Genomic DNA, 16,834 nt, shown 5'->3' with positions numbered 1-16,834 from the left:
GGACCTCATCGCAATGTTATTTTTTCTTTTGTTTGGAATGAGTGTCTCGGTGAGAGCTTCAGGACATTCAAACAACTGATGACAAGGATGAACAACTGGCTAGTATACAGAGGAGCAAAGGCTCCTCAAGGAGTGAATCCAACTTTTTTTGTTATGTCCTTAGCTATGTGTCATTTACGTGTATTGATCTAAATTGTAACAAAAAAACCCTTATGAATCGTAAGAGTTCGGAGCTATACTACTTTCCTTTTATCACCCGAAATAGAATGTATTGAGCCACAAATTTGAAGGACTAAGGTTGGTCAAGCAAAGGGTTAGCTTAGGCAAGTTAGGGGCTAGCTTAGCAAGTAAAGGGGGTGTCAGCTTCTCTCTCTCTCTCTCTCTCTCTCTCTCTCACACACACACACACACACACACACACACACACACACACACACACACACACACACACACACACACACACACACACACACACACACACACACACACACACACGCGCGTGCGACAAATCTAGGGTTTACCTCACACAACAAATTTTAAACCCCCCTCCCCTTTTCCATCATAACTATGGTGAAGAGGAGAACCTTTACGGTCGCCGTCTCCACCCCACCCCTAGCCATCAAACAGTTTGGCGTGGGAGTCTTAACTCATGCTGGAAGTGAAGAAGTTACAAGTGGGGATGGCAACTAGCACAAGATAATCGAGAGACACATGGAAGTTTTTTGAGTTGAAGTACCATATGCATGCCATGGGGACAGAGCAGCAAAGAGCACAAGAAATCCCCATGTCAGAGACATGGGGACAGAGCAGCAAAGAGCACAAGAAATCCCCATGTCAGAGACATTTCAACAAGAAGTGACAATCGAGTGTTAAAGGTGAACTTAGCTAACTTAGACCATTTTGTGCATAAAGTCATATCAATAGTGCATGAGAAGGAAAGTCAGAGAGCATTAAGAATGAAACTCATAATTGGAGGGCTGCCCCTAGGCTGGGATAGTGTTAATGGTGAACTTAAGCTTACTTAGACCATTTTGTGCATGAAGTCATATCAATAGTGAATGACATGGAAAGGTCAGAGAGTATGAAACTCAGGATTGGAGGGCTGCCCCTAGGCTGGATAGGGAGGGCATTGTAGATTTATTGAAAGATGACTACACACTAGAGACTGATGTTCTTAAAGCCCAACTCAACAAGGAAGTTCCTTTTGTGGACCTAGGAGACTCTTACTCCATCATGGTTAAAGGCACACATGCAAAAGTTGCCAACATGGAAAGATTTGAGAAAGTAATGAAGCAGATGAAAACAAAGGTATGGATTGCTGATGATCTTGGATCACTACAACTCAAGAATAGGCCAACAGAGTTGGCTAAACTGAAACAAGCAAGGAAGAATGGCAAAGTGGCAGAAGGAAAGGCAATTATTGGACTTTTTGTACCGCACTGCCCAAGGAGTGAACGCACTCCTTTAAGATATAGCGACTTTTATCCTATGTAATGTATCTTATTGTAATTGTAATTCTTAGGAGTCCTAAGAGCTCCCTGAAGGTTTTTTCAAAGTTGTTTTGTTTTATGCCTCTTTTCTGGATGGCACAAGACTATTTGGTGGGATACATTATGCAGTTCGCATCTATCAAAAAGGGAACTCATGGTGATATTCTGTTCAGGCCAAGTTGATAACCTTCGATTCAGCAACACCTCGGGAAGGAGGGGTGGACCTCATCAAAGCATGGATGATAAAGTGCAGCGAAGACTACTACAATTTCATGAGGGGCCAGATGGTCCACCATTACGAATCCTTCCAATTGGGGGTTTAGGAGAAATAGGCATGAATTGTATGTTAGTTGGTCATTACGATCGCTACATCTTGATTGATGCAGGTCTAATGTTTCCAGAGTAAGTGGTTATGAATCAATTTTGGTTTCTCTTTGATCTTTGAGATATGCCTTTTGGCTATCTCTGATTGTCGGTAATTTTGAACGTGTTAGCTATGAAGACCTTGGTGCACAGAAAATATTGCCAGATACCGGCTTTATACAACGCTGGAAGCACAAAATTGAGGCTCTCATTATCACACATGGCCATGAAGATCATATTGGTGCTTTACCCTGGGTAAATAGTTTTTTTGGTACCTTGTTGTTTTTTTATATACGCAACAAGAGGTTTGCAAAGTGTAGGTCTGAAATGCCCACTGTGTAATCCAGGTGTTCCCAATCCTTGATCCTTCAACTCCTGTGTATGCAACATCTTTCACTATGGAGGTACTCTTCATCATGGGGACTATGTATAGACAGTGTTTATTAGTTTCAAAGCTTGAGTTACTGCCAGGATTCCGAGTGTCCAAGCTTGAACTCTGTTGTTGTGGTTTATGGCAGCTTATTAAGCGTAGACTGGATGAGTATGCCCTAAAAACTGATGGGCGGCTCAAGATAATTGACATGGGAACCAGATTCAATGCAGGGCCATTTGAAGTAGAATCCATCAGAGTCACTCATTCAATTCCGGACTGCTGCGGTCTGATTCTTCGATGCCAAGATGGCACAATATTCCATACTGGTGATTGGAAGGTAGGTGTTGGACTGGGATTCCATTGTATTTATCCTAGTTGCATTCCAACTGCATAATGGTCTCACTACTCAATGTCATGACTGGAATCATTTTCCTGTGAAAAAACAGATTGATGAGTCTCCGGTTGATAATAAACTTTTCGACAGGAGCACTTTAGAGCAACTTTCTAAGGAGGGAGTAACATTGGTATTTTTCTGGGCAGCATTCCATTGTATTTATCCTTAGTTGACATTCCAACTGCATAATGGTCTCACTACTCAATGTCATGACTGGAATCATTTTCCTGTGAAAAAACAGATTGATGAGTCTCCGGTTGATAATAAACTTTTCGACAGGAGCACTTTAGAGCAACTTTCTAAGGAGGGAGTAACATTGGTATTTTTCTGGGCAGCATGTGATAGCTCATTAGGTTATCAGTCGGTTCTAAAAAAATACTTAATATCGATATAGCTATTATTTGAGATATGACACATCCCAATTTTACAGATGATGAGTGACTCTACAAATGTACTCTCTCCGGGTAGGACAACTAGCGAAGCAGATGTTGCAAAGGCGTTGATGCATCGGGTTTTAAAGGCGAAGGGGAGAGTAATTACCACTCAATTTGCGTCTAATGTACATCGAGTGGGTAGCATCAAGGCAGCAGCGGAGGCTTCAGGCAGGAAGCTGGTAGAAATGTGAATGCTGTCCATGATGAATTTAATTTTGTTATAGATTGTTGACTGTTGATGTTATAACTACTGCACAAGGTTTTCTTGGGGATGGCTCTCAGAACATATTTGGATGCAGCATGGAGAGATGGGCAAGCTCCCTTTGACCCCTCAATTTTGGTGAGTTGCTGTTTCTCAGTATGTTCTGTTAGGTGTTCTTCTGTCTCTGTGAGTAACTCTTAGGGCTACTCTTGGGTCGTTGAATAATACGAGCATTTTCTGGAGTACATACATCTTGTACAGGGCAACTCTAAGCTTGATTTTGGTTGTCTGCGTTGGCAAAAATGCCTGTTTTAGTTACAGTGAAACTCTTCCAAGATCTGAGTGCCATTTCTTTTGTCATGCATTGGGAGAATGTAGGTCTGAAAACACTGCTTTGGCTAATTATACCAAACATAAGGGTAAACCTAGTAGTTATGAATGCTAGTTCTCCATGACAGGTGAAGCCCGAAGACATGGATTTATATGCACCCAAGGATCTTCTTATTGTGACAACAGGATCTCAGGTACTTGTGTGGCATATTTTTATGAACTTATTTGGCATATGGGTAGTAATAAGCCATCGAACTTATGGCAGGCAGAGCCACGTGCAGCTTTGAATCTGGCATCACTTGGGAGTTCTCGCTCTTTGAAGTTGAACAAGGATGATCTTGTGTTATATTCAGCCAAGGTATATTACTAATGCATATAGTGCGATTATGTAATCGATTTCACTGCCAATGATTTGCAGACTTCTTAACAAGTCAGACTAGGCTTTTTCCTTTAGTAGCATGGGGGTAGCAAAAGAATGGAGTTGTCTTCTAAGTGGTCTCAACTGCCTCTGTTCTTCTGGCAGAGAAATGAGAATTTCTTAGCCGCAACTGTCCAAAAGTGTCACTTCCATGTGCGTAAGCTAGTTAAAACTCGGCGACAAGGACATGTGTTTCGAGCTAAAGGCATAATCTCCTCAAGACGGTGCTGCATCTGACTGGGAAAAGATGAGCTTTTGAGCCCTTTAGTGTGTGAAAACGTCACCAATGTTCAAATGGTAATACTCATAATTCAGACTTCAGTTGTTAAGAAATTAGGAATACAAGGGTGTTGCTTGAGGTCGGAGGAGAGGGACTGTGCTGTGCTGTGCACTATCCCATCCATAAAGGGTTTGGGGGTGATGCCTAGGATGAGCATCATGAGTGAGTTACTTTTATGCAGGCCCACGAAGATCTCCAGAAGCATCTTTGACGGTTGGGCCTTTTTGCATCAATGTGCTTTTTATGCAGTATTTAGAGAGACGAGTCACTTTTTTTCTTGGCTGAGAGGGGTGCTGATGCTTTGCTATAGATTCTAGACATGGCATCATCAGATGTGAACTGCCTCTTCTATTATGAATGCTTTGATTGATCAGACTTAAGAGGCAGCTCAGTGTGTCATCGACAAGGATTCTCTTTGCTGTTTGTTGATTGGCCAGATTGGTAATGCCATTGGGAGGCTGGTGTGGTCAGAGACACAGTCGTCATGGTACCTTCCCTTGGTGTTTGTCTTGGAGGATGATCTGCGCCGCTTTTAGTTTGGCTTTGCAAGCAGGCTGCTTCCCATTTTGGGGTAGCACAAGATTTCTTATAGGCACAGTATAGGGTTTCCCTTCGTGTACATGGGATTCATTAGTATGAGCTGCACTACTTTTGGCGTGGATAATGGACTTAGCCTACCTGTTACTGAATATGCTGTCCCAGTGAGTTATCCACTGGTCAGACTGGGGAGTGCCGTGGATGTGGTTGGTGGGCCTTGCATCACTTGGTGGGAGCAGATTCCCAGGTAGATATATGCAGTGCTATGTTGGGATCGTTCTTCTGCTCCCTTCCTATCCAAGTTTGCATGCATCACTTCTCCTTGTACCGATGATTAGGTTTTTCCCCTTTGTATATCATGTATTATGTTGGAGGCTTCTCACCTTGGGTTGTTTGTAGATTTGGCTTTGGCTTTATTTTATAAATGGCAATTTTTTTTAATGTAATAAAAATGGGGACAAGCCCACACACACACACACACACACACTTTTTTTTTTTGTAATGTCAGATTGAATTATAAGTGGGAAACCTCAAAGCGAGGAAAACCCATAGAAAGTATTACAAACTGTAACTCAGAAACAGTCAAAGTAGAGCTGGTAATGGCTAATAGGGAGCTCATCCAAGTCACACACACACACACACACACACACACACACACACACACACACACACACACACACACACACCACACACACACACACACACACACACACACACACACACACACACACACACACACACACACACACACACACACACACACACACACACACACACACACACACACACACACACACACACACACACACACACACACACACACACACACACACACACACACACACACACACACACACAACACACACACACACACACACACACACACACACACACACACACACACACACACACACACACACACACACACACACACACACACACACACACACACACACACACACACACACACACACACACACACACACACACACACACACACACACACACACACACACACACACACACACACACACACACACACACACACACACACACACACACACACACACACACACACACACACACACACACACACACACACACACACACACACACACACACACACACACACACACACACACACACACACACACACACACACACACACACACACACACACACACACACACACACACACACACACACACACACACACACACACACACACACACACACACACACACACACACACACACACACACACACACACACACACACACACACACACACACACACACACACACACACACACACACACACACACACACACACACACACACACACACACACACACACACACACACACACACACACACACACACACACACACACACACACACACACACACACACACACACACACACACACACACACACACACACACACACACACACACACACACACACACACACACACACACACACACACACACACACACACACACACACACACACACACACACACACACACACACACACACACACACACACACACACACACACACACACACACACACACACACACACACACACACACACACACACACACACACACACACACACACACACACACACACACACACACACACACACACACACACACACACACACACACACACACACGCGCGCACGTGCACACATATTTTTTTGTAAATCTGCTTTGATTAATTTACAAGCGGGAAACCTCAAAACGATGAAAACCCACGAAAAGAAAGGGATACAAAAAGCGGAGCACTATGAGGCTCCGAAGGCTAGAAACAATCAAAGTAAATCTTGTAGGTATAAGAGTGATGACCCCAGCGTCATAAGCAAAGTGCAGCGCTTCACCAAGAGATAATTTGAAATAGGGAAAGGGGTCAACATAAGTGCCTTGGAACATTAAGGAGTTCCTATGGTGCCAGATGGCCCACAGAGTCCAAAACCTGACCCAGGTGAAGAACACCGCAAACTGAGATTGCGGTGATTGGAGCACCCCAAAAAGCCAAAAGCGTCTGTGAAAAGAGCCGGAAGGAAAACGCAGCCGAAGAGCAGTCGACACTTGCCGAATGAAGGCTCTGGAGTGGCGACAACGCCACAGTAAGTGTGGCAAGGTCTCCTCAACTTCAAGGCATCTGGGACAGCGGGAAGGCGCAATATGCCGAGCGGCGAGCATGTAACACACTGCCAACAGGTAGAGCTCCCACCAAGCAGCGCCACAAGAAAACACGTTCTTTCAAAGGTAGGTGACTCTACCAAATGCGAGACAGTGTGTGTTGCCACCACAAGGATGACTCGGAAAGCAACCACAGCTGATTACCATGATGCACAATCCATACATTTGACTGAAGGATGGCATAGACACTGCCAGCTTAGATGCAGCCCAATCTAGTAGTAGCCAGATTCCTTTCAAAGAAGCGAGAGTCCACATCCAAAGGAGAAATGGGTGAGTGATCAACAAGCATCCTTTGAATTTCTCGCCAGAGAGGAGAATAGCAAGGACCCAACCGAAAGCGGGACACTGCATCAGCGAACGAAAGAACATAAATCGAGTCATCAAGCACCTGATGCACCTGACAGATTCCTTTTTCGGAAAGAAAATACGCTTGGCGAAGAGACCTTTGAACCAAAGTCGAAGCGAAGGCCGTGCTACAATGCAGACTCTCCAAACAAAGGGAGTTACCCACAGAGGATTGTCGACCATTCCAGGCCAAATGCGAAGTGACAACCTTCCAATAAACAATGAGAGAAGAAGTAAAGGGGCATCCAGGAATGTGTCCTTCAAGCTTCCCAAAAACAACATCTCAATAAGGCGGTTTCCAATGACCAAAAGATGGGGTGACAATGTGCGTAAACAAATGTGTGACCATGAGAGCCCAAGGTTGCTGCTGCTCCACCAAAACTGGCAACAACAAAGCTTTTCTAGCCAAAACATGACGTCGCAAGTCCAGAATATTCAACCCTCCAAGCCGCTTGGGAGAAGTTAGAACACAACTTGTCCATAGATTGAAGCCGAAGACGCTTCTTGCTAGACGAGGTCCGCCAAAAATGTTCTAAAATATTGGACATGAGGGACTGCAAGCGCAACCGAGACCAGGATAACAAAGGCAAGTAAAACTGCACATAAGCCACAAGGATGCATTGGACAATACTGAGACGCACATGAAGTGGCCACGTGGACAGTTTCCAATAATTCAACTTGGAATGCAAACATTGGAGCACCCAATCCAGTTTCTGCACAGCCGATACATTCCAACCCAGCGGATAACCCAAATGGCGAACCAGAACATGTGGAGGAACAATCTCCCCAAGCCACAATATTTTATGCTAGTCACACTCTTTCAGAGGCAATAGCTTGGATTTACAAAAGTTAACTTTGAGACGTGCCGCCATCCAAACAAGTGAAGAGCTACCAGCAAACTGCCGTCCGGAAGGTAAACTCAGGCCATGTAGCCTACCAGTGGAAGTCAAGGAATCCAAATACGTAAACAAGGGGTGAGTACCGATCACATAAAGCAAAGCACTCAGAGGGCAGCCGTGCCTTACCGACCGTCCCAAAGGCCAAGATTCTGTAAGAGATCCATCCAGCAAGCCTGCAGAAGTGCTAAAGCACGACACGGGATAGCCTAGGCCCAAATCCCAAGTGTTGCATGGTATCCACAATATAATTCCAAAGAACAGTGTCAAATGCCTTTTCAATGTCAACTTGCATGATCAAGACATTGTGTCAAGTATATTTTGCATATTCCATACCAATGACGAGATTCGCGAGGCTATTAGTAATTTGACATCGTGGAATGAAGCCGTATTGAGATTGATGCAAGCCTTCATGTAGAAAGCACTTGAGTCGGTTAGCCAGCATTTTTGCTATTAATTTATATACCACAGGCATGATTGTAATAGGCGGCCAATGAGAGAATTCTTCACACAATGCATGCTTAGGTATCAGCTTGAGCAAACCTTCTTTCCAAGAAGAGGGGAGTTCCTGATGTTCCCAAGTTATCATGAACAACAGAGGCAACTTCAAATATTCCTAGAAAGACAAGAAAAATTCCATAGAGAGACCATCCCAACCAGGAGCTCTCCATCAACCCAAATCAAGCAAGCTGGCATACACTTGCATGTCAATAATGCTTATCTCAAGCATGAGCTTTTTGCGCTATGATTGTGGATATCATCCCGCCTTTGATCTCCCAGATGTATGTTGATATGGACATAGCCTGGTTCTGCTTTGTTATGCGTGTTCAATGTGTTATCCAGGATTATGGCAGGGATTATTTGTCGCAATTAAAGGAACAAGTTAATCACGCAAAGGATGCTTGTAGCAGATTAATGCACTTGGCTAATCATTCTTCTCTTATTGACACTCAAATGATTGAGTTGTTTTCTGTCCGCGCTATGTTACAACACAATGATGAGAGGAAATTGGCCAAATGGCAGACTCGAGCTCGTCAACAGGCTTTTGGAGATGAAGGATGTTCTACTAAACAATTTTTCCAGCATTTGCATCACTCCAGGTAGTCTCAAGCTATATGGAGAGTTAAATTACCATAAGGGGAGTGGACCTCCACTTTTCGAGAGCTAGCACTAGCCCTACACTCTCATTATGGCAAGATTTTTGAGGCCCCTTCTTCTCCCACGAGAGAAGCTTGCTAAGCGCGTCGCATGGTTCTATCGCATATTCTTTCGATGCGGCACGCTCAAGACTTGGAAGTTGTTTTCATTGAGTTGGTTGATAGTGCCGTGCTCCGTGAATATGATGCCTCCCTTCGTACAAACCTCCATGTATATGAGGTCCATTATATATTCATTTTTCCCCCCCTTCAATCCATACAGTCATTTATGTAGGGCCCACCTGTAGCTTGTGTTAAATTTTTGCTTTTTCACCTAATTAATGTTCACAGGATAGGAGTAAATGTCTGACAAACTAGGGATGACTATGTATGGTTTTGTTAGGTCTTTTACCTTGTATTTGTGCCTGATGCTGGGTCAAAGCTCGCATTCTTCAAGTTTTTTTGCTAGGAATTTGCACTATGTATGAACGATCCAGTTTGTCTACTACCATAACACCAAATTTCTCTTGCTTATCACTTATAGAGATCGGTACCTTTTTTTTTTTTGGCTGTTTTCATGTGATCAGGTGATTCCTGGCAATGAGATACGAGTCATGAAGATGATGAACCGGATAGCAGAACTTGGACCGGACATAGCGATGAGCAGGGCTGACAAGCTACATACTTCTGGTCATGCATATCGAGATGAGCTGGTATCGTTATGCGAACCTTAGTTAAGCAATTGGGTCTTTAGCTTGCAAGGAAATTTACCCTTGTTCGGATAATTGCTTTGAGTGGATTGAAGAATAGAGTATGACATATGACACATAGTACATCATCTTTGTGGTGCAGATTATGCTTTAGTGGATAAACTAACAAAACGATGAAAGTGTACTTCCAAATAAAGTTTGATAGTATCTTTGTGTTGCACTGTCTGTACTCTATGTCAGTGAATGATGAGATACAGTATGGCATTGATGATCTTAGTGGCAATGTTGTTGTAGTATGTTATCGTGGATGACTTCCATGACTCTATAAGCTTCACTGTCTTTTGTGGGTGAATCTGGGCTTTTCCTGGATTGATCAAGATTTACTATGTAAGTGTCGTACACGTTTTTTTTTTTCTGTTGTAGAAGGGTTTCTGAGCAGGAATTATGTATTTCTACTCTCAGTAGTATACTTAATTTAATGACATTGGGATTACAATGATTACAGGGATGGACTGCCAATGGAGCTTATTGCGTGTCACCTGCCTTAAAAAAGTTATAAAACTTGTGCAACCTTTTTCTTACTAAACTATCCTCTTCTTGTAGCATCCCCTGCCTCAAGATATGACATTTTGAAATGCTCTTGCAGTTAACATTTTGGGATGTTGTTCAAATCATCACTAGTTCGCTAAAGGTATTATTAAAACTAGCTAACTGTAGTAGCAAGATGATGTGGAATCCTTCCTTGATCATGTTAATACGTGAGACTGTTCTGAGAGGCGTGACACAGCTTCAGAATGGTTTTATTTCTCTTCATACTTCTCCTCTTCATGTGGCGGCAGGGTCATAGACCACGTGAGGCTTGTACAAACAGCAAGGAGGCTATGACGCAGGCTATGTTCTCTTTAGGGGCTACGGAGAGAGGGGCTTCCAGTGATCACAGGAATCCTCTTTTTTACAGTGGTTGGGACTTCCTGTAGATAGCAGTGTTATAGTTTAATTGGCAACAAACTCATTGATTGTCAAAAGCCCACAGTTGACACTTAGGAGGGCACTTCTGCATGCAAGGTGCGGAAGGGTGTATGCACCAATCATGGTGACTCCTCTTCTTGCCACGGTGTACACCCATAATTGATTGGGGTAATCAAAATATGGTTAATTCAATTCTCTTAATATGAATTTAGTGGGCTGATTGTGTGCATATGCATAATTATGGGTACATGATAGAAATTTCATGTCAAAGAAACTGCCCTTGTGCATAGACATGGGTCTGCATGTTGATTATATTGGAACTATCTTTCAACTTAAGATCAATTAGGCCAAACCCTTTAAACCGGGTATTAGAGACGACGTTGGGAGCTTTTTGTCTCCTTATGTTCACTCATAAAGTTTGCTTAAGATATTGCCCAATATATGCTTGCAGTTTTTTTACATAAATATTGTGCAGAAATAGTTAAAACGGTGATTATGTTGGCCTTGTTATAGAAAGGATAAAGCCTATGTGGATGGGCGAGACTGATGCATAAAAATTGGTTGTTAAGTTATTTATAGAGTGGCAGTTGTGGGTATGATCATGGTGACTCCTCTTCTTGCCACGGTGTACACCCATAATTGATTGGGGTAATCAAAATATGGTTAATTCAATTCTCTTAATATGAATTAGTGGGCTGATTGTGTGCATATGCATAATTATGGGTACATGATAGAAATTTCATGTCAAAGAAACTGCCCTTGTGCATAGACATGGGTCTGTATGTTGATTATATTGGAACTATCTTTCAACTTAAGATCAATTAGGCCAAACCCTTTAAACCGGGTAGTAGAGACGATGTTGGGAGCATTTTGTCTCCTTATGTTCACTCATAAAGTTTGCTTCAGATATTGCCCAATATATGCTTGCAGTTTTTTTACATAAATATTGTGCAGAAATAGTTAAAACGGTGATTATGTTGGCCTTGTTATAGAAAGGATAAAGCCTATGTGGATGGGCGAGACTGATGCATAAAAATTGGTTGTTAAGTTATTTATAGAGTGGCAGTTGTGGGTATGATTCAGAATGTTTCATTTGGAGTCTTTGCTGCTTTTGAGATACATTGTTTCGCGAAAACTGTAAGCACGGAAAAAATAGTGCAATATGCCGTTTGTTGAACGGTCAGCTTTCTTTATTTTTTTTGATCAACAAAAAGGCTCCCGAGATCTATGATCTTTTTTGTTTTTGGAACTTGCAGGAAGAAGTTATAAGACTCGTGAAACCTCAACATTTTATGCCTGTTCATGGAGAGTACGCATTTCTTAAAGAGCATGAGCGTCTAGGAAAAGATTCAGGCATTAGGCATACTGCTGTAAGTTGTAGTAAGGGTGAATCTTAAAGTTAACGTGTGAATTTTCGATTAAACTGCACAATGTGGCCAATTTCCTGCTTTTTGTAATTTGCTAGGTAATAAAGAATGGTGAGATGCTTGGTGTGGCACACCTGCGGAATAGAAGAGTCCTTACTAGTGGGTTCCATCCACTTGGGAAAGAAGATTTAACGGTGATGTTCTCAGCTAATTGACCTATTTCAAATAACTGTTTTATTGTGTTATTCATAACAGTTCAATGTGCATTTATTTCAAATACAGATGATGTACAGTGATGGGGATAAAGCTTTTGGCACGGCAGGAGATTTGCGCATTGGAGAACGCATGCGGATAGCTCTTAATGGGATTGTGATTGCGAGGTAGACCCCTTTTATGTGTTTGTTATTTGGAAATTGATCTATGAACTGCATAATTTGCCTTGAAAGTGTTTTGTGCAGGTTTTATGTTTGTTGTAAGGTGAACATGCAAGAGCAATGAATTTAGAATAGGTGTAGATTCAATGAGGACCAAGCATCTAGTAAAACTTAGACCTTTGTTAGAATGCTTGTTTGTTACTACGTGGTACATCGTGGTTTGTATGCTTGGGACCTGTATTGGATCTCTAGTCCAAATTACTTTATCTTTGTTGGCTGAAGTGTACATGTGCTACACCTGGGAACACACCCTTCATCAGTACAATATTCCGAGTTCCAAAGAATAGCACCTTTCTTGTGAATGTTCGAAATGCCAAAGCTACCTCCGGAACGCCTGGAAGATCATCGCATTGATGTCATACTCGGTAGCTCTCCTCTTAACTAACCCCCTGCTACATGGTAAGTCTTGCTTAGCAATAGGAAATTTTGAGGCAAGTCAACGAGCTTCTAGAGAAAGGTCTTCGGTCCATACCGAGCTTTAATGACGTACTAGTCTAAGCATCTTCAGTTGGATAGACTTAAAGTGTAGGTATCATCAGATACGTATAGCCCTCGAGGATGTGCATAAGACTGCTTCCGCACAACGTTTGGACTAAATGAATTTTTGGTCATGTTTCTGCTTAACCATGCTCTAGCCATATTCAGCCTAATGATGGATCGTGTCTTCCGTCCATACCGAGCCTTCACAATAGTATTCTTTGATGACATACTAGTCTTCTCTCAATTATAAGAGAGGAACATCGGAAGCACTTGGACACAGTGTTTCACGAATTGCGTAAGAATGAGTTGCAAATCAATGCAAAAAAAAGCAAGTTTTTTCTCAAGGACATTCACTACCTAGGTCGTATAGTCTCCCAATACAAAGTGAGCATGGATCTCGCAAAGGCCAAGTTTGTTCAAGACTGGCCAACTCCCACTACTGTACATGATCTACGTAGCTTCATGTGATTGTGTTCATATTATCGGAGATTCATCCGAGGCTTTGCTCTTGTAGCAAGACCACTCCATGACCTAACAAGGAAGAAGATCCCTTTTAAATGGGGAACGAGACAACAAGGTGCCTTTGACAGGCTGAAATACCTATTGAGCCATGTGTTATGTCCCGCTTACAAGAGAGGGGATCTAGTCTATGACACCCACGTGATTGGCGTTCAGTGTCCGGGCGGACGTAGTGTGAACCCGGCTAGTGTGGTTGGTCACTTTTATGGAAAAGGAGGGCCAAGGCCTCATTTGTAGTTATCGACCCCGACTAACAGAGTGCCAGTGGTTAGCCCGCGAGGCTAGGAGTGGGCAAGGCCACCTTGGGGAGGTGAGGCTGGGTGGTATGGGACGCCCGGTCTTACAGGTGCACGTCTACGTCCTCGGACGTTGGCCCCAGCATAGGGGTGTTGCCGGATGGTTGGTATGGCTGGGTGGTTTGTCTAACGCGTGTTCATAGGCAATCCGTGTAGCCGGGAGATCCTCCCATTTGTTTTGTTTCATGGTACCAGAGCCGGCTTGGCTGCAGGAAGGACCACGTGCATACCTATGGATTGGCTTGTGAAACCGGCCCGTAGGGCGGTAGACTTTAGCTCTCAGCCGATTCTTTACTTGAAAAATTTTACTTGAACTTTACGACACAGAGGAACTTCACGAATAACTGGAAGTAACACTTCACACAAACCACGGCTTGGTAGCTAGAGCGCTACCAAGTAGACAACGACACCTTGTAGGCCCCAAAGACTGAAGCCCCTTTCGGTATTTCTTTATTCTTATTAAACTTGAGATAAAACCGGTGAGTTCCTACAAGCTGTCCCACTTTTACCGGGCTGAAAATGGCCTACTCTAGCCCAATTTCGGGAGCATAACCGCAGGAGGAGGCTTCACTGACAAAATCTGCATGCCAAAGGTGACTTTCCCGGCGCATACGGACACTTTCCCAAACTTGGTGAGAATCTGCAGCATGCTGTATTCTCTGTTTTCTTCTCTGAAAAGGCACCAGATCACATGTACAGTGATCCCATCAATTTCTCGAAGCTCCTTGGGGTATAAGGGTCGAAACCCTAAACCTGCAAAAATACACAGCAGGCTGTAATTCACTGTTTCGGGCTCCGTTTCGCGTGCCCGTCGCATCCATAGCAAGCCCTCTAGCTCTCGCACCTGTAGGGCTACTTGCCCTTTGGAATTGGAGGAGGTTTCTCGCGTGAAATCTCTCCAAATTCACGTGTACCTGCGTGGGATTAGCAACTAGCTAATCCAGTACCTGTGCAAGAGGCTCTTGCCTCGGCAATCGCATATGAACCCACACAATTGTACATACAGATGAAATCCCTCGAGTGGGGCATTACATTTCTGTATTCAAAGGGAAAGAGAGATGCACGAGAGCGGAATCATCGTGCTACATAGAGCAAGGGAGAAGGCAAGCTTTCCATTAAAGCTGTGATCACCTGCACCCACTACTCACACACACACTAGCACTTCAATGATCAAAATCAGCCTTCTCTCACAAATTTGGGCGCCCCCCTCTTCATGCAAGCTGGCAAATTGCTCTGGAGCCGCCAAGTGTCCAGTTTACCTCTTTTGAGTTAATTTCCTAGTACCCACTAACTTTCAAGTGTAGCGAGGGGCCTAAATGACTTTAAACTGAGCCTAGACACCCTTTTACTGCTCGGATTTTAGTGCCGGCTGGCCCGATCATCTTGTGGAGACCTACCCTTCCTGACTGTGGGTGAAAATCTTGGCCGTTGGCCGTTTCACATTGGCCACACAATGTGTGTGTGTGTGTGTGTGTGTGTGTGTGTGAGAGAGAGAGAGAGAGAGAGAGAGAGAGAGAGAGAGAGAGAGAGAGCATTGACCGCTCTGTAGTATTCCCTTTGCTACTACCTCTAGTGTGGAGCGAAGAGGAGAGAGAATCCTCTCTTGTTGGTGGAGAGAGAGAGAGAGCACCAACGTGCAAGGAAGAGAGAGAATCCACGCGATTGTAGAGAGAAAAACTCTACGCGTGGATTCCGAGAGAAAGATCGCCTGGCAATTGTGTGGTTTTGGAGTTCTCTTGTCAGGCGTAGCGGAGTTGAAATGGTGAAGATCTAGGTTTTACACTTCCACAAATCCTTTACTTCTAATCAACCCTCTCAAGGCCCCCCCACACTGTTGGCGATGTGGTATTTGCTTTTGATTGCGTAAATGGAATGTACACACATGCAATACCTCAAGTGGAAACTCTACTCACTCGAATGGTGAATGTCGCCGCGGTAACTCCTCAAGACAAGGCACTTACGGGGCTGATTTGATGCACCTTTGGATCCTTCTCGATGTGGGATCGTGGATGGCCACCAAGGGTAGATCTGGGGCTGAATTGCGTTCCCGATGTGAGAGGAATGCAAGGTTGAAAAGGACGATGCCGATAATGGACAACAATGGAGCACTCAATGCCGGCGAGGGAATTGCGGAGGGGGATGCTCGATGGGTTGCCGAAATACCGGACCACATCAAGAATCTTGCGAGAGCAGATGCGAGAATCAGTGACTTTGTTCCATCAAGGTAACCTATGACAAAGGAGCGGAGTAACTCCCCTCTTGTGCAATCCACACGGCACCAATTTTAACTTGCTGATTCATCGGTGACTCCTGGAATAGTCGATTTAACCAAAAGCTTTAAGGTAAAGCTCTAAAATCTGGGGAGTATATGCAAGGTCCTCCTCCTCCATCCACTGGCATCCAAAGCCAGGTAGTTTCTGAACTTGCCTAAATACCGGCGTGTCAGCTCACCTTTCACTTTTCTTTCCTTGTGAGCCAGGACTTGTTCTGGAATTGGATCTCCTCTGTCTCTCCCACTTCAGGTGCTTCTCTGTCTCTCTGTCCACTGGCACTTCATTTTTGAAAGGTCTCAATAGACTCACATGAAATGCGTTGTGAATGTGGAAACTTGAGCGTGAAGGATACATCATTGATCTTCTCTTGATACCGG

At 43.8% G+C, this 16,834-nt stretch overlaps 1 protein-coding gene across 3 annotated transcripts in view; it reads left to right on the top strand.

Moving 5' to 3' along the window:
• LOC147454226 (ribonuclease J-like) overlaps positions 1 to 16,834 on the top strand; it is a 93,002-nt gene that overhangs the window by 23,044 nt on the left and 53,124 nt on the right. For 2 of the 3 annotated variants that reach the window (XM_086516233.1, XM_086516236.1), the window contains 13 exons: positions 1,664 to 1,892; positions 1,985 to 2,108; positions 2,201 to 2,257; positions 2,372 to 2,563; positions 2,673 to 2,750; positions 3,051 to 3,233; positions 3,314 to 3,394; positions 3,715 to 3,780; positions 3,852 to 3,944; positions 9,997 to 10,122; positions 12,345 to 12,458; positions 12,554 to 12,649; positions 12,738 to 12,835. In XM_086516233.1, the coding sequence (XP_086372359.1) occupies positions 1,664 to 1,892; positions 1,985 to 2,108; positions 2,201 to 2,257; positions 2,372 to 2,563; positions 2,673 to 2,750; positions 3,051 to 3,233; positions 3,314 to 3,394; positions 3,715 to 3,780; positions 3,852 to 3,944; positions 9,997 to 10,122; positions 12,345 to 12,458; positions 12,554 to 12,649; positions 12,738 to 12,835 (1,537 nt within the window). Of the gene's footprint in view, positions 1 to 1,663; positions 1,893 to 1,984; positions 2,109 to 2,200; positions 2,258 to 2,371; positions 2,564 to 2,672; positions 2,751 to 2,861; positions 2,940 to 3,050; positions 3,234 to 3,313; positions 3,395 to 3,714; positions 3,781 to 3,851; positions 3,945 to 9,996; positions 10,123 to 12,344; positions 12,459 to 12,553; positions 12,650 to 12,737; positions 12,836 to 16,834 lie in introns of all 3 variants that reach the window. The other variant, XM_086516235.1, reaches the window with a different exon arrangement.

Source organism: Adiantum capillus-veneris, chromosome 7, assembly GCF_014529385.1.
Source record: "Adiantum capillus-veneris isolate H3 chromosome 7, ASM1452938v2, whole genome shotgun sequence".
NCBI lineage: Eukaryota > Viridiplantae > Streptophyta > Polypodiopsida > Polypodiales > Pteridaceae > Adiantum > Adiantum capillus-veneris.
This window is presented reverse-complemented; position numbering and strand designations above follow the sequence as displayed.